Source organism: Spea bombifrons, chromosome 1, assembly GCF_027358695.1.
Source record: "Spea bombifrons isolate aSpeBom1 chromosome 1, aSpeBom1.2.pri, whole genome shotgun sequence".
Lineage (NCBI taxonomy): Eukaryota > Metazoa > Chordata > Amphibia > Anura > Pelobatidae > Spea > Spea bombifrons.
In genome coordinates, this window is record NC_071087.1 from 10,812,690 (window position 1) to 10,836,297 (window position 23,608).

The 23,608-nt window shown below is 41.9% G+C and overlaps 1 protein-coding gene across 2 annotated transcripts in view; it reads right to left on the bottom strand.

Moving 5' to 3' along the window:
- Positions 1-7,536: 7,536 nt before the first annotated feature.
- The window catches only part of FAM53A (family with sequence similarity 53 member A), a 37,202-nt gene continuing 21,130 nt past the window's right edge, over positions 7,537-23,608 (bottom strand). For both annotated transcript variants that reach the window (XM_053458179.1, XM_053458180.1), the window contains 3 exons: positions 23,431-23,485; positions 22,071-22,873; positions 7,537-9,195 (listed from right to left, as the gene is read on the bottom strand). In XM_053458179.1, the coding sequence (XP_053314154.1) occupies positions 8,878-9,195; positions 22,071-22,873; positions 23,431-23,485 (1,176 nt within the window). In that variant the 3' untranslated portion in view covers positions 7,537-8,877. The remainder of the gene's footprint in view (positions 9,196-22,070; positions 22,874-23,430; positions 23,486-23,608) is intronic.

A 23,608-nucleotide genomic window follows, 5' to 3' on the forward strand; every position in this document is an offset into this window, starting at 1 on the left:
ACCAAAAATGAGGTCACTGCAATGTGTCCATATGGAGAGGGTGTAGCCATCCCTCCACTTTGGTGAATATAAATTAAAAATGATAGCGTAGATAGATTTAGTTCTAGTTTGTAATAGGCATTAATTCCCCTGATAATACTTTGTTTAACCCACAAGCAAAGCTACCCCTCAACATCATCTTCGTACCCCTCACCATCTACAAACCCACCCACCGCCATCATATTCTTCTGAACCGTCATTTTTTTCTGCCCACCATCATCATACCTACTAATATAATCATTCATTCATTCAGTTATCACATTCCTACTTATCAACTTAGTACCATTCATAATCCCCATTCCCACCGTCTGATACCCCATTATGATTTCCTCTCCTTATCTTCATACCCTTCTCATCTTCATAGCCTACTAGAAATGCCCACCCTGCCATTTGTATGCCCATTCATTTTATATGTTGGGGAGCATAAAGCTGACGCAAGTACATGTTAGGCACACAGGGGCACCTGCCCATGCCAGAACCACCCTCCCTGCCGGCTACATAGCCCTACTTGCTTGTTGATGGAGGCCACAGTGAATGGGCCAGTGTTCCAGTGTTGTATCGAGTGTTCCAGTTCAGGCACCCTACATACAAAGCCGCTTACAGACCAAATAAAGCGGTTATTTGTCTGAAGAGCCGTAACTCATTGTACTGCAGAACAAGTCAATGGCTCTCTCTCATCTCATGCATACATGTAAAGCTCCCTGTGTCTAATGTCATACAGTCCTGACCCATATTTGCCTATTTTGTTTCCATGAAAAGAAGTATGGTCAGAATGTGCGTCAGTGGGATTGGATAAGGTGGGGTTGTCTTGATGTTTCATGTGCTACTACTCCGATCACCCTTAGCCAGTTGGAAGCTGTGGTTCTATGGATTACGCAGTCATTCCTATTGTATCCACTCCCATATATTACATCACAAAACAGGCACAGTCGGAAATGAAATCACATACCAGAAACAACACATTCTGTGTGCATTTAAGCCTAAAACATGCCCGTTTAACTAGTTCCTCAATTTCCTTAGTCTAGTGTATCCAGTCCCTGTATGAGGGTGTTTTATCTGTTTCCCAATAGAGAGGGATTGTGTGTTTTGCAGTGTTAAGGAGGTGTATGGCGAGAGAACGTCCCCGCACTGAAATGTCCTGGGGAGTATGATGGTGGAGCATCACACCTATAGGTGTGATGGACTGTCTATCGCCCATGACAACGTGGAATGAACCATAACCCAGAAGGGTTTGTTCTGCTCGCATTCCCACCGCCACTTGCCTTCTTTGTCGTGACAACGTCAACACTTAGGGTCAGCGTCTGGAAACAACCTACGGAGCCATATAGATCAATATAGAATAAAAGAAAATGTAACCAGCATGTGGCCGCGTGTATCTAGCAGGAAATGGCACACAGGAACTGATACCGGCCCATGGGGCATTTGGCCAGTCCGGGTCTGTTGCAAACCAAAGAAAGCAGAGAATTGTCTGAACGTAAACCTAGCTGTGGAGACTACGATAGTAAATTTGGAGCCGCTTGCAGCTATGTCCTGGGCCGCTTGTAGCCCGTTGGCGGCGTGTCACGGGCAATGAGATACAGTAATGACGGCTTAAGTGCCTTAGTATACACAAAGAATATAACAAGATCTGGATGTTCCATAATCTGTTCTAAGGATACAGAGTATTATATCGGCGTTTCTTCCAGGTGGATTTTCCCAATACTCCATAAGCATTAAAGAAGACAGCGCTGGTTCCTTATCCCGTGGCCAGAAAGGGTTAATATTTGCAGGCACTTCATTAACACAAAAGTGAAATAAAGTCCATCTCGCAGCAGCTGGCCATTTCAAGTCGTAATAGAAGAGAAGCGAGCTTCCCACGAGGGGCTTGTCCGAACTCTATAGGGTGGGCTCATAACTCCATTCATTTCCATATGTGTTTCTCCATATGGTGTGCACACATGGCGTCGCATTTACTAAAGAGTGACTTGTCGATGCGCATGCAAATGGACATCATGCCTATTCTGTTCACTAAACGGGATCTCCCGGATGAATGTGCTGGCCCCAAACAGTTATGAATAGCTGGAAACAGCTTGGGGTTCGGCTACCCCAAAACCAGCAGTATTAAAATAAAGAAATGTTCATATACGTTCTATTATTACTGGACAGGTTTCTGGCTGAGGATGATCAGAGCTATAATTCAACATAAACTGATATTAATCTGATATTTTCCTTTGAGAACAGACTCCAACAATCTTATCTGCAATAGATATGGGGGTCTGTGTCATATGGCACCTATCGTATGCTTGCCAACAGCCCCGAATGTGCCTGGACAGTCCTGACAACCAAGCTTATGCCCCTGCCAATGTTCTTATTCTCTGAACTGTTGGCAACGCTTAGGCATGGGGGATTGGTCATGCGCGAGAGGTGGCAGGCAAGCGTTCCATCGTCAGAATATAAGATGATGTCATCCTCTCGCATCACACTCTGTCTGGTGTTCCAGTTCCGGGAACAAAGGATGTTTGCAAGCATACAACATGTTGAGAACAAAATATAGATAAACAATGGAGAAGCCAAATGAGCCCATGAAGTGCAAACCCATTAGATGGGAGGGAATTTCTTTCTTTATGACACGTGGTTATCTATTCTATGGCAATTGGCATTTTTAACGGAGGAAGTACTAATGCTGACCTAAGTCATGCGCACATGGCCGGCCCCAGGATTCTAGTAGACCAAGTAGTCTATGTCATCCTTACACGTACTCATGCATGTCCACCGGCAGTGCCTAGGGTGCTTATGTCATAGGGATGGACGCGCATGAGCATAATCCGATTACACATTATAGCTAATGAAGGATAATGAGCGTTCTGAGCTAATTACCCCTCTCAGGGCCAGTGGATGTAGGTATGTATTGGGTGCCAACAGATTCACTTTACAGTATAAAAAATACGAGGTACAATAAGCGCTGTCATATAATAAGTATAATAAGCTACACACCTTTTTACTGGGGTACAGTGTGTATGAATACATTAGGAAAGGAGGTCCCTGTCCCATGGAGCTTGTAGTCTAAGTAGCAGTAGGGAGTGGGTAGACGTACAAAGTCTAAGCCAACTAGGTGCACTAGTACCGCTACCAATAGTATGACTATTGGGTTGGTATTAAGACATGGACTTTAACCAGGGCCGGCCCTACAATGGAGCCGAGTGGGGCAAGGGGGGGGGTTCATTTTAAACTTTGTCCCAGGCGGCATTAAGTCTTGGGCCGGCCCTGACTTTAACTTAATAACAGGTAACATTCCATATTTTCTGTTAGTGGAGCTAGCGCTCTTGCTGCAATACCCGTATTAAACAAAGTAACAATCACGCCATACTTATTATTATTATTAAATATGCATCTGAAGTCCATGATGCCCTCCCACGTTAAATGTGCGGACATTGAGAGTCAACATTTTTGTTGATTTCATTCAATACATGAGAACGAATACATATTTATATTTGAAACGGTAACGTAGGATCACGTTGCACACCGGTTTGTGTTTTCCTGAAGAAAGCACGTGTAAGGATAGCTCGAGTATCCGCTGACATTAATCATTCATTCCTGCCTACAACATGCAGGCCGCGCAGAGCTAAAGATAAATATGGATGCGGACCACATATTTACAGGGAGCTGTAATGGAAATCCCCGTTTCCACAGAAATGCAGCCAGAATTTTTCTATGTATAGTGCGGAATAACATGTTATCTGCTGGTTCAGCTGCTAGAAGCGTATGGAGGTCCCAATAATCTACAAGAAGCCATAAAAAAATAAATATTTCCTGTAAGCTACACATTCATAATACTAAAAATATGTGAGTGAATGTAAGGGTTGCGCAATAATATTATTATTTTTTTATACTTATCAAGTGAAGAAACCTTGGTCAAACGCGTTGACGTTAGAGCGTTGGAATGTAAAGGAGGATCTAAGGAGAATACAGGAAAAATCAGCAACTTGGATAACCTGGAGTAGTCTTTCAGTAGATATAGTGCAGGAAAACATAGTAAAGACATCTAATATGACTCTGAATATATGACAAGACCCAGGATTGATTAAGGTCAGAGTCTTTACATCAGGAAAAGCGGGCATGGACTGGATAGGCATAAAGTTTCATTGAAAAATAGTTTTTCCTTCGATATTTCAAACTAGAAACATGCTTCATGTGACCTCCATAGAATCAGACACCCCACAACTAGCACTGTAGTTAAGATGAGATGCTGTATTTTCTTATATTTCCGGAACTGCTCCTTTTCATGCAACCTGCTTGTTGGCGGCAAATTGTGCCTTGACGAACTTCAAAGAACTTTCCTGCACAACTTTGCCCTTTTCCTAGGAAGATTCAGGCCTGGGCCCTTCATAATGTATGGACAATATCATGACTTGAAATGTTTCATCTGAACACAGCTATCATTCAAAGTTTTCTGCTGCTATTAGAATCTTTTTGCCAACCAGATGGATCGCTTCTTAGAAGGAATCTTACAAATCAAACTTCAGACCCAAAAAGTTATTCTGCATCCTAATCGACAGAAAGAACATTTGGTGATTTCAACCTCAACTGAAGCAAATCCCCCATTTCTATACACAAAATGAATCCATGGAACGATGAAACATTTTTAGAGATCAAAATAGGTGTGACAGAACTACATTGCTGGGCCAGACACATCCCCTCCCTGAGAGATGACGTCTCGTGGACACCCGCCCACCCCCAGCCTGGGCATTTGGGCCGTGGTTCCTCCTGTGGGGGAAGCCTGGGGGGGGGCACTTGTAAAAATGCAGGTTGAAATGTACAAAGACTATCTGGAGGCTCCTTCCATAGACATTGTTTCCCTGCACCTTAACTTAGTTAATTGTATAATTGTTCTGTTAAGTCTTAATCTTGTGTGATGTCATTCAATTATATATTGATGTAATTGAGCCCTTTTGTTGGGTTTAAAACCTGGCTGTTGTCTTGATGTTTCTGTGGATAAACATGCTATATTCTGTTCAATTAAATGTTCATTCCTGCTGTACTTAACTTAAAGTAGCTGTGTCTACTTGGGTATGCATACCAGGGTTCCACGGTGTGCTCGCTGACTGATGCTGGAAGTGATTTCGGGGACGACAGGAGGATACATCTGGGCGATCTCTTGATGAACCCATTACAATAAGAAATACACAGGTCAATAATAGTTCTCTTGTCTCATATATGTGTCTCAATACTCCTAAAAAACCTAACCACTAATGTAAGAACGAGAACTCTATAGACAGTATATTCTATGGCACTAATGGCAACCGGACCCAGGGAACAAGATGCAGACTGAAGTGCCTCTGCTGTAGCGCACATGCATTCTGTGATAAAGCAACACAAGACATCAGTCTATTCTGCGTACATGCGGTTTGAATGGGGAGATATTCTGGACAGAAGTTCGTTGTGATGACTATGCTGCCATGTTCTGTTATTTCAGGAGAACTCCTTAAGGAGTATATTATAATGCTGTCATTCATGTGCTTGGCTCTTCATTCTTAGGGGATTCAATATGAAACCGTTACAGATTTAGAGATGAGTGAGGAGATGTAAGTAGGGGAACCACTATGAAGAACTTTGAAAAGTAAGAGTCAGGATTTATAAATGAATCCTGAAGCGCAGGCAGCCAGCGAAGAGACTGAGGGGGAGAGGTGTTAGTGAAAAGTTGGGAGAGAAACATAAGTTTGGCAGCAGCGTTCATGGGTGATTGTAGAGACCTAAGACAGGGTTATAATAATCAAGGAGGGCGATAACAAGGGCATGGACAAGAGACTTAGCGGCATCGTAGGTGACACCAAAGCAGCAAGCGTAAAGGGAAAGGGAGATGATTGCACCATTGACATTGAAACTGTTGAAGGAATGTTTGCATTGGAGGGAGTAAAGATAAGAAGTTCAGTTTGAGAGATTGAGTTTAAGGAATCATGCAGTCAGAGACAGACAACGCCGTTAGAATAGCAGCACGGTCTTAGAGGGAAGGAGAGATCGTGATAGGTAGGATCTGGGTGTCATCAGCATACAGGTGGTATTGAGAGCTAAGTTTGAGATTAGTTTACCAAGTGAGGTGGCGTTACATGAGAACAGAAGGGGTTCTAGAACTATTGACAAACAGAACACACAATCTACAGGTAGTTGTAACAAATCATTTTTGTTTTTAATATTAAAAGCTGAAGACTGGGCAGATCTCCTTTAAAACTAACCACGGATTTCATGTACGTTTGCTACTTGCCCAGTATCACTAAATCAGTCTGGAATCTTTCCCTCTGGGTATACATTCAATATTCTTTAGAAATGCAGAGGAATTCCCTGTTGCCGCTCCCCATACCTGTATAGCTCATAAATGTGAAACTCATCAAATACAGTACTTACTTTGACTAATTCAAAGGACAATACTAATATACTAATGTTTTTTTTTGGTTTTTTTTTAACTTACATTAAAGCAGAGTAGTTGAGTTGCCATTTGTGTTAAAACCTCCATCAACATGTAAATCAGAATTGATCTTTAAGGTCAATATTATGGGTATCACTTTCTAGATTCATAGAGGTCAGATGCTTCACTTTTTTTTATAAATACAACCTTATTTTACATTCTCAAGTAAATAAGGACATGGTTTAGGGCATCTAAGATAATCCCGATTTACTTAACATTACTTAAAATTACAAAGCCATTTTAAAAACCTCAATGGCCATTTATCATAAAAAATATCAATTTATAATCTGAACAAAAACCAAACAGAAGCCCGAGTAGTGTGATTTGCACGTTTAAAACGATTAGGTCTTCCTTATTGTCTGATCTTCCACTGTTTGAAAAAACACTCAGTGCTCCTGAACATATCCCCAATCCGTATGATCTGCCAGAAATTCTTCAGACCCGTTTTATTACATTCACAGGAACTAAAAACGACAAAAAATTCTTAGCTACATTTATATTTCTCACTACAGCTCTTGGAAGACGGAAAATACATTTTCTGGAGAAATTTTCCTCCGATCTCTTGAACTCGAGAGCTGGTGCTAGACAAGCTTGATGGGATTTACTGTAAGTTTACAGATGTTGAACGCAGAAATACTTTTATAGAACTTGCTTTGATTTGAAAATTTTAGTCGAAATCTTGAAGGTTCAGTACTTCTTTCCAGGAGTAAGATCACCATACCCACTTCCCAGTTACTCAGATCGCCATCTCCTGAGGGAGTGGCTCAATGAGGGGGCGGGACACATGAGGGTGTGGCTGACAAGATATTACATGGGTTGGGAGTGGAACAGGGCAGGGAGTGGGCGTGGCTAAGCACCACACCTCTTCTGCAAGGGTAAGAGGAGAATGATCCACCGAGAAAAGCAACACTTCACCCGGAGACCTTCTAGGTATGAGGATCAGGCGACCACAAGGGCCCTGGGGCTTCCGACACCCCTCTGTGCAGACGATTTCGCTACAACATTATGAGACCGCATTAATAGAACGCACAAATAATTTTAGGAAAGACAGAACACAGTTATTCAAAGCAAATTGATTTTTATTTATCTCAAGGACAAGTTTCCTTCTAGTATTGCTGAATGGATCACATCCTGTGGAATTAAAAAAAGCTTTACAAAGTCCCTGTCTAAAGTTCAAGTGCTCTGATACATTCTTTTGAACAATAGAAAACATAATAATGACCTACAAAGTATAAACCTACTCGCACTTTGAAATGCATATATCATAAATTTTCAATGTTGTTCAGAAAAAAAAATTCAAGTACTAAATTCATGGGCTTTTTTTTTTTTTTTTTTTTTTTTTTATTTGCCTAAACTTTAAAGATCACCAGCACATTTTGATCAAAAGGTATGCGTCAAAAAACCCAAAAAAACATTTCGTACAAGGTGCGCATGTTCTAAAGTTTTATAACGGCTCCCATGAATAAAAAAAAAAAAGGAGCAATTATTTTGGTTATTTCGGACCAACTGTGAATAATATTCATGTGTTCTATCAAATATATGCATTTTATTCTTTCATATCTCCAATATAAAGAACTCTTATCTGCACTAGAGTTATGGCAGAATTATTTGTTTTATAGAATGCCCTTCAGAAAATTCATTTCAAAATAGAGATGCTTTATTTTCCAGATCTGTAAAAGCCATAAAAATGCAAAAATATCTATTCTTTTCTGTATTTTTTTTTTACATTTTTTTATTTTTATAAATGCCTCAAAGTCGCCTTAGAATCGCTCAGCGGCTTTTTTTTTTTTTTTTTACCAACAATTCAAATATGTGACAAAACTAAATATATTGTACTCCATCTACTTTATGTATATGGCAACCCCTGAAAAGTGAGGTCCTTAACACCTTGAGCTCCAAATGACATCTGCAAGGCACTGCGAGTCTGTCTATAGCGCTCAGAGTTCAATTTATAAAATGAGCTTAATGAAATAGTCCTTTTTCTATAAATATATATTTTTATTTATTTTATTTTTTATTTTTTTTGAGACAAGCAGAGAAAGAAAAATCTGGTGAAGCCAGGTCAAGCTTGTCATTTTTTTCTTAATATATATTTATTTTTATTATTTTTTTTGTTGAGGAAAAACTAGTGAGCATCTGTATAAACTTAGGTTTGTAAGCTTGGTCCCACATACTTCGCACCACTCAGCAAATACTGCCAAGGAGGAAACAACTCAACGCTCAGTCGCATCCAACTTACACATTTGTCCATTCAATTGATAAAACAAACTAAAACAGGTGAAAACATTCCACTTGTCAACTTATCCGGGCATCAGAAAAGGACACCCAAAGGCAGCCGCAGAAAAACTCAGTATGTATAACAGAGGTACACCACTAAGCATTAGCAGAAGCGTCGTGACTTAATTATTTTCTATTTGCTCCAAATCCAAGTCAGCGCAATCTATAGGAAAGATGCACCCCTCTGTGCTTTCATAGTCACTGATGTCCTCGTCGCTTTCGCTTACTGTGGTCTCGCTCTTATAATCCCTTGTGTTGGTAACGTGGCAAGATGGCTTGTGTTTCCCTTCTTCCATTGTCTCCTTCAGAGGGCTGGTACCAGGAGTGATGATGTTCATGAGGTCACTTGAATCGCAAGGCGATGAGACGATTGTCTTGAGCTGGGAGTCCTCGTCGTCTTCGTAGTCAAGCGAACAAAGACTTTTAGAATTTTTTAACGTCTGCAATAAAGGATGCGTACACATTAGATACAAATAACCGTAGTTGAAACCAAGAGGACATATTGTGTTGGTCATAAAGATACAATAAAATGCAATAGTCACACAAAAACATATGTACATAAAATTTATTAAAGGAACAGTGGACAGAATTAAGAAATTCTTTATTTTCAACGAGACGGTCAATGATGATAAGTGCAGGACGCTCAAAACCCTGATGTTTGTGTCCCTCAAGAACCTGAAGTTCCAGAAGCCTCTACCCAGAGGGATCGTAATCCCTGAAGAATTGACATTCTCAAGCTTTATCTTCTCAAAAGGCGACTGGCTACTTCCCGCAACATAAAACAAAACAGGCAAAAAATTTGAACAGGTTCTATCAAGCACTCGAGTGTATTAACCTCTTAAGCACCACAGACAAAAATATTTCACAAAGCTGTTAAATAGTTTTTTTGTTGTTTTTTTTTGCTCGAGTGTATTTTGGGAACAGTTTTTCCAGCATTGTAGAATTGTGGTGGGATTTTAGAAACTTTTTATTTTTTTTTAAAATTACAAAATAAAGCTTTTTTACGAGAGCGCCGCACAGATCTCCTGATGTAGACAGACATTTGCACAATGTGGCTGTTTTAACAAGGTAAGTCTTTGTTCGCAGACTTGTAGCAGACAGAGAAAGCGGGAGATCATTCTCCGAAGAGCACAATCCCACCGGGCAAAGTACAAGATCAAATCGAAACGCGCTCGGCATCTCTGCCAGACGACGACAAAGAAACCCCAAATACAACCCCAAACGCAGCAGCCGCGGGGGATTTGATATCCATTCCTCTTGCTGCTTCGGAAGGGTTTGTAGGACAGTCAGATAACAGATTAATCAAAGTACGCGTTATATCTAAGCCCACAATGAAAGGAAGTCATAGCAGGGTGTATTCTGGGCTTCTACGCAAGACAAACGAAGGTTAGCTGAGAAGTCCACAAACATTCTCTGTAACCAATGAAAATCAGGCGTGCGCAAACAGGAAGGCAGCCTTAATGTACGTAAACTGTACCATGCGGCACACGGGCGGTATGTTGGACGCAGACCAGAACGATAATTTGCGGTTTATATAAATCTGCTCTTCATAATGACTCGATCACAGATAACCCGGTGAGCTAGAGGCTTCCATGTGTGTTTAGACCCTTTTCTCAGAACATTCTTAGAGGATTTTCAGGCCCAATGCGTACTTATTATTTGCTCAATGCCGCCATCGCATTTTACTGCATGCGAAAGGGAGAGTTGTGGGTTTAGCTCTCACTTCATTGCTCATTAGGAAGGGCCAACACTGGCAGGTATCTCCAGCTGGCCCTGCATAATGACTGAAGAAATCTCACTGATTTAACTATACATTATACAGGGCCTTCCTGCCAACCCCGCCTTTTATTTTTCACAATATATATATATATATATATACACACATACACATATATACGCACGCATACACTATGCCAGATTATTCTTATGAATCTTTCTATTCTAGATCTGCACTCATTCTCTGATAAGACGAGCAGAAGATCCGAAGGCTTGATGGGTGTGTTTGCTACACTTACGTAGGGTATTGTACTTTTGACATGTTAAGGCAAGTCCAGGCAAGTCAAACTACAACACTTATTTAGCAATGACCATTATTTACCATATCAGTGGAAAAAACACTAGCATATCTAGTATGTAATTTAAGTGCCCCTAATTATAGATATCTGACAACTTCAAGGGCATTAGCAGTAACGTCTCTTAATATCTCACGTAACAGACATGAAATTGATAAACCCACTATATACTAGGGTCTCTGGCGTAGGCTCAGACTTAAATTTAGGATAGACTACCCAATGCATGTTTAAATTACCACTATGGCTGGGAGACCATTCCACTTCTCTACCAGTAAATCAGGGTGCAGAGAAGCTTACTGTGATGGCCTCCACTTAGAAAATGCAGGTCATCCAGGTTCCAATCATTATGTAAATGTCCCGTTTAGTCGGATTAGCCCTAGCTGTGCATGTGTATTACGAAAGTCCACAAAATCATAATTTTAGGTCAGGCCTGTGGTCACATATGGAAAATAAAGCTCTAAAGGGTTTTTTTTTTTACCAAAAAAAAACCTGCCTTCATTGCAAAAAAATAAAAATAAAAAATGAAAACGCACCAGATAGTGTTTTGGTGTAAATAAGAGTGAGATCAGTCTTATGTATTTTCGGACAGCGGACATTACAGAACCCCCTATTTAAAGCTACCAGCACAGAAATCGCGAATTCCTTTCTTAATAGGGAAGCTTTGGCTCCGGCTATTATATGCAAAGCTGAAGGTATGTAGAAGATCTGCTTTCCAACACAATTGCATAATATTTAAACAGACCGGCAGCGCACGTCTCTTCAGGGCCAACAATTACTTTGAGTGTTATGCTTTAGGTTACACATTAAATCAGAAACAATCCCATTGATTAACCACAATATACAAAGGAATTAAACTTAATATAGGGAACGACGTATACAAAACGTTACAAGGACTTCTCCGTTATGATGATCTACCAACACGCTATACATATTTTGATTTAAAAAAAAAAAAAAAAGAAATTAAGAGGGGAAAAGGGCAAAAATATATATTTCTAGTATTAGCGAGTCTGAAAGCTTTTGTGTAGGATAACGTGAAAACGACCCATTCTAGAAGGCAAAGTATTAAAGGCTGATGTAATTCATGAATTTTACTGAGCAGATGGGTCAGTCTGCGATGGGAAAAGGAATCAATGAGGCTCGCAGCGAGATGTAAATCTGTGTTCTGAGGTGAAGGAACCTATGGTGGGCTGGTCACGTAGAAGGTAATCCTGGCACTTAACACCATATCTGATATGTTCTACGCGGCTCAAATCCAACGGATGTTCTGTAAAAGAAGTACTGACCTTTGGAAAAGGAGTATCAGCACTTAAACTAATTTTGAGTCCAATGTTGGGTCCTCTTGAGGGCCAGTCTCGTGTACATTTCACATTTGACTGAATGGAACTGCATGGAATGGACAAACTGGACACGATGACCACATGGTATTAGGCAAGCCGTTCACTATGTGTATCTTACGTGCACATATGTACTTTACCTAAATATATTTAGGGCGTTTTGCTACGGTTTCACAGAGGTTGTAGTAACAGCTAATTTCTGCTAGGAAGAATCTAAACTTTGTGAAATTGTCCCATTACACGAAAGCAGTTTGTCTGTAGAATGTAAATATTAGGAATTTTAAGAAGGCTCACAGAAGAGTGTAGCATCATTCCTGACGGATAACATATACACTTTTTTGGACTCGGAACATTTTAATTTTTTCGGAGGAAAAAACCCAGAGGTAGAGAACGAGACGGATACTTCTGTATTTCCAGCCTTTCATTTACTGAAAAGACAGACTTCATTAACAGTCATTACGGGCCTAGTTTCACATTGTGATCACTTTGTACTGTTCCTGGGCGAGCACAGCGACAGATGCTAGATGTACCGGCCACCTCCCAAGCATTTTATTCAGTTCGTCAAAGTTCCATTCAGAACCAAGAACCCCCTCCCCAGTCTGTTGTCTCCTGTCACAAGACAAAGTATTGGCTTGTCTTCAGCTTACTTTTGAAGCCCGATCATCATCTGCTCAATCTGCCTTCTGCTATTGCCTTTCCTTCTTCCCAAGCCTGTAGGAATTTGAACTTTAAATGGGTATCCTCCAGGGCAACAATAGATAAAAAACGGGGCCCTTTGATTGTTCAAGCGCTACTGAAAGAGGGCCTGAGATTCATCCTGGCTGTGACCAAGCAGGATCTTGTCAAGCTAAAGCTTCCCCTCCCCTACTTCCACAGCGAGCCTTTCTTGCCCGTAGCTACTTATTCAAGCTCTCAGCGCCTGCTCTGCCATTCAAACCAGATGAATTCCTCAGGTTCCCTTTCCAGAGACTATATGTTGATTCTGTGAATAAAGGGTCATGCTAAGCTTGCAAAACTTAGCGCCCCAAAAAAGATCACCCCTGGTAGGATTTATGGCTGTCTATTCTTCAGGTAGAAGAACAAGAAACAACCATGGATGTTTAGAAGTAGGTACAAGATTATTATTGGCACAAACCATCTGTTTTTCACAGAGCCAAACTTTTTGGCAGGTTGTTGCACTCTATTCCCCCCCACACACCCCTAACGCTAGCCGTTTCATTCAGCTTGGTTAATGGTGCAAATAAATATCCATTAAGTTAATTTATGGAGTCTCGAGAGTTCACGGAATACCACGGCTCAATAGTCAGACAGAGGGAGAAACAAACCAAGGATGAGGCTCCAAGCAGGACAAAATAATGCAAGACCAAAGTCAGACAGACAAGGAAAAAAAGATCTATACAACCACCGAACGGCAGACACTCCAGATTTCTATTTCACAGAGGAAAAGGGATCCTCATAACGCATTAGCAGCTGAGAAATGCCCATTACGGTAGACTATCCTTCAAGTCACACAGTTGTGTTCTTCTATCGTTTCAGCAACAATTTGGGCGAAGGCTCTGGTAGCTGAAGAAAAACACCCCCCAATTCTAAAGACATTTAATGGCTTGAAGCAGAGTTGTCCAGCGACTGTCCCTCAAGTCTAGACTAACCAAGCAAGGGTTCATAAATAGTTGGGAAGTCCTGGTTTAAACTTTTTGACAAGCCAGTTTTATCGATTTCCTTCTTTCAAAAGGTCTTCGTTAGGCTCAAGACTGAAAAGTAACGTGAATTCTGAAATTTATATAGCATTAGGATGTATGTAAGGTATGTTGGCTCTCCCTGAATATTTGCCATCTACATATTTCTAAAAGTATAAAACTTTTGGCACAATTAGGACTAATTTTGTGTTGTGACCAAAGCTGTGCCTCAGGAAGAAGCATACTGAACTAATTCAACCACTTCTAGGGACTTAGAGGCAGCTTGGTTCCCCCCGGCTTTTTAATTTGGAAGGAATGGGCCAAGTTTCACCTCATTAAACTCGTGGATATTTTGTAACAAGTAATTTCTGTCAAGCCACGCCGCCCTTCTATGGGGGGATTGTGACAAGTGCCAGCAGCTGTTAGAGCAGGCACCTTGCCTCGGAACAGAAGATGAAAGGGCAGCTGCCAGCCAAGCATGGGGTCCAAAACTTCCACCAAATTAACTCTTCAAACTTTCATTTATATTCTGTCCTTAGCATGGGATGCGACATTGGTGGCCCCTCCAGATGACAAGAATAGTATAAATAGGGGCGGGGGGTGCGGGGCTTTAGAATTCTGGTGAAAAGCGTCACGTTAGCCACTTGCATACTAATTACGTTAATAGAAGCGGCGCGCTGCAGAATATTTTATGGGAGCCTCTGATGAATAGCCACTTGTGTGCTTATGATTTGGCGAAGGGTGTTCAGGAGACGTTTACGAATGTATAGTTCATTAACAGTAAAATCCTCACCCTGCCTTTGGTAAGTTGCACTCTCCAGGGCTTCCTCAAAGTGAGGAGTCTGCGTGGCTCTATTTATGAAACACCATGTAGGAAGGAGAAGTTCTAAGTGGAATGGCACGTACATCGAGGGAACTAAAAGGAAACAATTATGTTCATTTTTGCCGAGTTGCAGAATCCCATTTTAAACTGGTGCCCCTGTATAAAAGCTTTACAGAGGAACGGCACGACTTTAAACAATATTCTTCGGGAGCTGTTGGCTTATTTCCGTTTAGACGATGCAGGAGCCAAGGAAGCCTGTTAGAGCTTCCCATGGGTGCTGAGACAGCAAAGAGCGTCTTCCACCAAGCAGCGAAGGAAAATCCGCATCAAAGCTCCCGGCGGTGGGATATATAGATGTCAGAGCTGAAAAAACCTCAACTGAGAATTGTACGTGAAACGTAAACACCCCAAGAGATATATGGCTCTCTCTTGGATGGCACAGTCCGGATTGTGGCATGCAGATTATGAACCCGGATAATGAGACTGCAAGTGAATCGTATTCAAACACAGCCCACCTAAACCAGAATAAATGTGCGAATGGCCAATAAACTCTGGCAAACAGTCCTGAAAAAAAAATGTTCTGTTTCCCATTTCAATGCTATAGAAGCCGTTCCATTCTCCCACCAACGCAGACTGTAAAACTGAGCTCCGGTCGTAAAAACCCAGGCTGTCTTGTCAATATAATTCTGGGCTTGGAAGCATGACCGTCAGGAGCTTTGTTTTGGAGACTGTTATGGCAACAGGCTTCCCGTCCAAGGTCTTCAGTATGCGATACTGTAACAGACATCTTGTTTCAGGAGATCATTAATGCATGCTATTACTATAATGTTTCTGTTAAGTCATGATAGATTAAAAAAAAATAATGTCCGTCATCCTGTGAAACCAGTGCCCAGAGTCCTCGCGGGTAGACAGTGCTGACCATCTGCTCGGGCCAGTTACACATGCTTGTCTTCAACATCTTCTCATAATTCGCATCTCCAATACAGTCAGATGACACGTTGTACAGAGGAACACTAGATCATTTTAAGCCAGAAAGATGTGTTTGTGTTGGGAAGAAGGAGAACCATACAATAAAAACCTAAAAAAAATTAGACAGAAAAGTTTTAGAAGCCAAGGCTACCCTCCAGTTCTCACTCAGAGCATACCGGGCACAATGGATAGAGTAAAACGCTAAGAGGGTTTAGTCGGCTGGCGTGTCATTGGCACAGAGGCTGCCAGTAGGATTTAATCCTGAACCCTGCCACGGGGCAGAATGCGTAAACCCGGCGACGCTGCCTGCCAGGAGGTAACAACAGCCACTGGAACAGCGAACAAAGGCGTTTTTCAGTGCCTGCAGAAAGATTTTGTGGAATTCCTTGAGAACTGACACGCTGTTCCACTACAGCAAAGCTTGACATGATTCTGGATTGATGGTGGAAAAAGAAGGGTTAAACACCAGAAATTTTTTTCCACCCCCCCTTTCTAATCAGCATGTCTTCCATTGTCCGCCGTCTATTCAGATACAAACTAAACTTAGACCGGTTTTAGAAACAACAAGAGAAAAGTGGAAATCAGCTGAGTGCCTGCAGACGGTTGGACACTAGACTGTACATGTCGGGAGTTCAGGAAATAAGGGGTGAGGCACATATACATGCCAAAAACATGTCATCAGCATTCATTCTTTAGGGAAAATATATCTGGGCCTTTAACTGCTTCAGTACCAGATTGAGGACTGACCTTCAGCACCAAAAAGTGTAAAACTTGGCCTTTTCATTAGAATAAATGACTACTGGTGGTGGGCCACACGTCGGAAGCCCCTTAGGATCCTATACGTTGTACCTCCAATTCATTACCATTATTAAGAGTATGTACTCCAGATGGGTACAATTAACGTTCTCAGCTAAATAAAGCTCCTTTAAGTCTACGGTTCACAAAGCTGATCACATCGGAGGGTGGGAGCCGCGATGCAACATTCCAAAAAGAACAAGTCTGTGAGAAGAGCGGATGATTCCTCAGATGAATTTGTGCAGAAAATTGCACAAATCTGCATGAATGATGGAAGTGAAAGGATAGTAATGAACGAAACCGTCGGCCATCCTGCCTACATGCGGAGTTTGGTAAATATTAGTTACCAGCAACGTGGGATCTTCCCAGAAAACATATATAGATATATATACTGTACAAAAACCCAACAGGAGCTTCAACAGAACCTACACATACTTCTTGCAAAGTTGAGCTTCCATGAGCTGCTGGATGGAGTAGAGATTTTACTTATTCTGCCCCGTGGCCGGGTTCAGGATTGGATCTGTGTTGTACTCTTTCCACTGCGTGGAATTCCCAGTGTGAGAAGACTAGTTAAACAAAGTTCTCTTTACTGGGAAGTAAACCAGACCAGCCTTGGAAAGACAAGGGCCTTGGGTTCCTGACATAAGCACCATGTAAACTCAGGCGTTTGAGGGGCAAACGATGATCACGGGTGGCAAGTTCTGAGCAGAAAACTGGATCTGCATAGCTGAAGTCAAAAGGCACGGAGTAGCAAGCACCAGCCAGAAGATGCTCACTCTGGAAGCGGTCTGGCATGTCGCTGATATGGAGTACATAAGCAGCGGTCTGGATTGTGAACACACGCCAACTCTTCCGCTCATCATCAGGCCCCTTATTATTTCTGTGCCAGACGCAAAAATGAACAGTATTTATCAAGAGTAGTTCATAGCGCGAAACGAAGCAATATTCTCCAGAATCGCTCCATATTGGCCAAATCCAGAGTATTTAAAACATACGTGAAAAGCGGTTTTATCTCCATGGTGAACGGCTGGTCCATTTCATTGGACCGATAAACTTTCTGTATCGTTAGATTTCAGCTTTCGTGTAAGCCGCAATCAGAAAGACTTCTGGAACGTTTGCCTATATAAAAGTGCATTACAAACGGGGGCAGGGAAGACGACAATCTATAAAGAGTGAAGAAAATTACACAAAGGCAGCCAAATCTCAACAAAACGTGGCTTCAGTTTTTGGTAACCGTAGTTCGTTTCTGCTGCAGAACTTCCTAAAGCAGGCGGCTAATATAAATTCACGTATTTGGGGCATTCTTATATTACCTTGGACCCTGGAGCCAGCATGATGAACAAATCAAGTACTGACATTATATAGGGGAGGACATTATATAGGGAGGACATTATATAGAATTCATAAAAGCATTTTAAGGATGACTGAGATCAAAACTTTTTCAAGTTTCCCCCATAAACTGTATACAAAAGCAGCATGTTTCCAAAAAATATAATTTTTTAATTTTAAAAACGCTACACTAGATATTTACTGCTTAAATGACGCTTTAGAGGCCGCCAGCCATACAACTTAGCCGCAGTTAAAGGTTCTATCCCCTAACGTGGCGGTTGGGTCATCGGCACAACGGAGTTATGTCTTCCGTACTCATTGGCCAATAAAGGAGGAATGGCGGGTGTCTGACCCGTCATGACCGCCATCTCCAACAGAGGAGCCACGAGAATCAAAGTCAATGCCGCCCCACGTAAGGCTCGAGTGCAGCGTCCCACGGAGCTATTACACCAGACGGGGCTGAGAAACACAACAGACATCCCGTTTGAAGAAGGAAAAAGAGAAACGAGAAGGAAGCATATGGCGTGGGTCACAAGCGAGCATTACGGCATTTCCTTTATAATTATATACTACCACTGGACAGCAAAGTCAGGTCTTCTAACCCTGACCGCATCATTCCCACTACAGTCAGCGATTTACAGCCCTCTCTGGCTGAGGGTTACTGGAGTTGCTAGTCAAAAAACAGTCCAAATTCATGAATACACTTGCCGCTGCTAAAATTAAATAATCCAATAAGCGGGCATTAAAAATAGGATTATTCCGACGTGGAATTTTACAAACAGTATGATCTAATTAGGGCTTTTTATGTGGAAAACAGGCTTTTTTTCACTTTAGCAAATTTTGCATTAATCCAGCCCAACATATTCCTAAAGCAGCATCTACATAATTTCCATAGAATCTGAGAAATGTGCTAGAGTCCTCGCACTTCGGATACCGGCCATATCCTCAAAATACTGAATCAACAGAATATTACCGGATGGGCCAATTTTTCCCAAATCGTAGAATTCGCTCGCTAGACCTTATTGTAATGGAATTCATCTATGCTAACGTGCAGTATACATGGTAATGGGAACCCACCTAATGTGTACACCATAAGGGCAGCCATCTTAGGTTTCCAACTGAGTAGGACCCAAAACGGAATTAAATAAAGCTTTATTTAAAAAAAATTAAAAATAAAAAAAAATTATATATATATATATATATATTTTAAAAAACTTAAATAAAATTTATATATATATATATATATATATATATATAAATTTAAGTTTTTTTAAATATATATATATAATTTTTTTTTAAAAAAAAGCTTTTAAAAAATATATATATATATTTTAAAAAAGTTTTAAAAAAAGATATATATATGTTTTTTTCTATGTTTGCATTTTGCATAAGTGAAAAATGAAGCTTTGGTTATTGGGTTCAGTTCTCCACCCCACGTGGACTTCAGTTACTACATGCCGCCAGAAGCCAATGTGGTTTAAATATCCGTTAATGTATAAAAGGTGAGAATGTGGCTCACGTTACTATCCACCCCAACACGCAAACATATGCTGAAGGAAGCTTTTAAGCCTCCCTTAAAATAGAGCTTTGCGTGTTACTTCGAGTTTACTAAACACTTTAACGACCTCGGAGAGGCTGCAATGTAGCATCAAGGAGCGGGTTTTAACTGAAATGCGTGCCGTTTAGCCCTGGGGGTTTGCAAGCGGTCGGATTCAGAGAGGTTACACCGCTGCGAGATGACATTTTGGCTTTTTCTCCAACCCAACAGTCCTGCAGTTTGTGTGAAAGTCCCAATTTTCAAGGGACAGGGAGCTTTGAAATCACAGGGGGTCTGAGCCATTTCAGCACTAAATATGCCATGTGGGGGGGGTGTCCAACAGTGTATTTAAAATAGTTATTTCTCAGATATAGATATATATATATATATATATATATAGACACGGGCGCTGTCGTTTAGAAACTTCAGCTCAGTAGCTGGGGAAGTGACTCACCAACCGCTGAACAGCAGAAGACTTCTACATCTTATTGTTGCTTAATAAGTTTCTATTGCAGATGAGCCATATTTTCAGATTTAAGCTACTACTACTGGAAAAAAAGAATAAAAAAAACAATTTGTACATAGTTCCCATCAGCCCTGCCTTTGCCATGAGAGTCCCCTTGGGCCAAACTTCCTGAGATCTCGCAGCAACATAAAAGGAGGCTGAATAAGCGCGTCCCATAGTAATGGGATGGCGAGAGGAGATCAGAGAATCTACCCAACTGGCCTATTCACCTCATCTGCTGGCAAAAGTGTAGCAGTTACCAGAGACTGTCTAAAAATCAGGACTAGCCTGCAAAAACCAGAACTGTTGGGAAGTATGTTTATTTACTAAGGGTGTAGATGCACTGCTGCTTTAATTATCCCTATTTAAAATTGTAACCATATGGAGCAATATTAAGTTATTCGTACAGATAAGATCCACAAGACACAAAAAAGGCAATTTATTTTTTGCGTTTTGGGCAGAAATTTAAAAACTTTATTATTTAAAAAGGTACTGTCTACATTGGGCACTAACCCATCCGATTGACCATAAATCAAGCGGCCCAGGCTAGTAATAAAGGACGAGGGGCTAATGAGGTGCTAGACGTGGAAACAATACAGGCTTTACTGGGACTTCTGGATTTATCAGACGCGGGGAAGCAGTTTCCAAATATCCTAAGACACAGACACTGAAACCGTCATGGCGGAAGGAGCCGACAAGTCTGATCATCCTGTGTTGCAGCAGAGAAAGCGGAATAATGGCTTATTACAGGGTCGGCACGCACTAAAGGGAGGGCTGAGCCAGAATTGTTAGATAATGGGGCAAATCCCAAAAGGGGGCTACGAATTTTCCTACAAGGTCAAACAGCTGTCTTAAAAATTAGCCAGCAGTATTTCGCTGAACGACTGGCTGGAAAGTATGAAGGCTTTCATTCACGAGCTCGTGTTTGTCTGCCCGAGACGAAACTCTATCTGCACCTTGGCTGACATTTCAATTCTTCGGGTACAGGTGGCGAGGGCCGGCTCGTACCCTCACATTTTCCTCTGCTTGCGATGAATCGCCGGAACACAAGTTGCATCGGTCAGCGGCAGCAAACGAGGTTAAAAGCACGAGTATTAAGAAAAACGCAGACATGGCGAGGCTCTGAGAAATACTGAACTCTACGCGACACATGGGTTACTGCATGGGTCAAGAAACTGCTCTGCTACAAGCCGTTCCATGCTCACCCGGCCACGGGCATGCCAGACCCAAGACGCCCATGCCGCAATGAATGGTGAGGGGCAGCTAGACTGCAATAATTTTCGGATCTTCATTCTGAGCAAACGTCATAATTATACCAACATTCAAACTTCTCTCCCAAGGTCTCCCAAGGTTTTTGGGGTTTTGGGGGGTCTGTTGAGAAGTTACATGGGTTGGGACCTTCAACACATCCAAAGGACAACGCAAGGTCAGCGCTTATAGATGCTTTACATTAGAAGACGCCAGAAACGTCTTCTGTAACCGTGGAAGGCAACCTGTGTGCAAGCATGAGATTTGCGCTACGCAGGAGAAGATGAAAGGTTGCTCTCGTGTGTTACCGATGAGTATGCTTGATCCTGACTCAAGTTTAAGAACTTCTTTGGACCCTAAATGCATAAGGATCTAAGAATCTGGTTAGTTTCTGGTAGTCTACTGCCTGGTGGTCGAAGCTCTGCTTTCTAACTGGATTACATTTCACTTCCTCTAAGAAAAACACTCCGACAATCATTGTGAGAACCTAATTCCGCACCACGCCTTGTGAGGTGATAACAGCCCAAAACATCTCATATTAAAGAACCCACATCACTGCACAGGAACCAAGACGACTAAGTAATCAACCCTTCTTTGCCCTCGGGCCAAGAACATCTTGGCTGGATTCTGCAGACGGTCACAACGAAACGGGTTGTTTACTTGAGTCCATGAATAAAGTAGTCTGTCATAGGGCATGCTTGCTTGGTAACCACCTTGGTAAGCGACGGCATTCCCTACTTACGTTGGGTAAAGCAGACTTGACGCCCTATTGGCGTAATCGGCGTGGATAATAGTCAAGCCCAAACCGGACAGCAGAGCCGTATTAAATCTATGATCAATTCAACCTCACCATATATAAACAGGTGAAGTGCTGCGCTGGAAAGGTATCCATACGACTACCACAAAAAATTATATTACCCCTAAAAGCCCCAAGTGTCCTTCTTGGACAGAATATGGCCCAATTTAAAACACATTTGAATCAGCCGTTCTATATTACAGGTATTAAATGTTTGCCGCGAAGACTTACCCGTGTCATTTTAAAAAAATCTAAGGAAGGCCTGTTCCATCGGACGTCTTCATCGCGTCGGCGCTTTAGTCTGGTTTTTCTTTCGTTGAGCACACAAGGCTGGGAACGGCATCTCAGCAAGCCCTGACGTCTGCTAAGCTCCGGGGTTGAGGTGGGTGTGCTGTTGGCCGAAGGCAAAAGGTCTCCGTTCTCTTTGATGTGCTCCTGGGAGAGGGAAAGGCGCCTCCTTGGGTAGAAATCACAAGGTCCTCCAGAGGTAACGCAGATGTTGGAACCCGTGTTGCCTTCCCCGCTATCCGCGAAGCCGCTGCTGGCAGAAGATGGCCTTGGGACAGAGGACGTGTCATTTGTGGAGATTGAAAATATGTTGTTGTTAAGGGACAAGGCATTTTGTGGCAGGCTGGTGCTTGTGCTTCTTTGAAGGGTGGCATTACCATGGCTGTTGCAGCGTTGCAACGTGGCACTGCCACCACTGTTGCATCGTCTCTTTGACACGGGAGTCCAAACTTTGGATCCGCCGGGTTTCCAGGGTGACCGGCAGCGGGACAGTTCATCCGGCTCAGACAATGACCTGCAATGTCGTTTGGTGGGTGGTGCTAAAGGCTGCCCGAAGTTGTCATTGAGATTAAGTTCACTTATCCACCCAGATACTATACTCGAGGACTCGTTCTGCCACTGTAGATTAAAACTGCCGGTCGTGCCCGAACTAAAGGGGCACATGGAAAACGGGAAAATGACATTTTTGTTCAGCTCATTCCTGATTGGATAATTCCTGTTGATGACTTTCCAGGGGGACTCATCTTCTGCAAAAGATAGAAAGAGGGGAGAAAAAGACAAAGGATTAAAAAGTGCATCTGTAGACGGGTAATCACAGCGTCATCTATAAAGGTTGATATTGCATCTAATATTGGTGGCTAGTCCACTGGTTGCCTTACGTCCTATGTATAGAAACATCATTCTCATAATCTTTCCCAAAAACACAAAGCCAGATTGAGTTTAGTAGAGAACTCCGTTTTGGAACCATCAAGACTACTAACAATTACGTGGGAGCAGGAAGGAATGGACCTTCTGTAGCCTCCGGCCACTCAAACAAGGCATTTTTATGCAAAGCGGCTTAGAAAAATCCACACACACACACACACAACAGGCGCTGGCTACTGATCCCCAGGTACTGTCAGAAGACCAGCTGAATCTAGCAGGTTCTGAAGCCACTTTGAAAGACTTCTTTCCGCTGCATCTGATTTGCAAATGAAAAAGCTTTCGACTCCATTAGCCAAACACCTTGGCTTTCTTCTAAGAGGGGGGGGGGGCAAAAAAAATGGAAAGATCAAATCTAAGGTTTCACACAAAAAATACTTACCATTGATTTCGTAAGGGAACAAGCTGCCACTTTTGTTCAGCTTCTCAGATGAGTGCTGAAATTAACCAGAGAAAAAAAAATTTCAACACCATACAACAGCACATGGTGTGAAATACACCGATCACACACTTTTCTACTTTTATTTGATTTTATTTATTTTTTTACAGATGGAATCTGG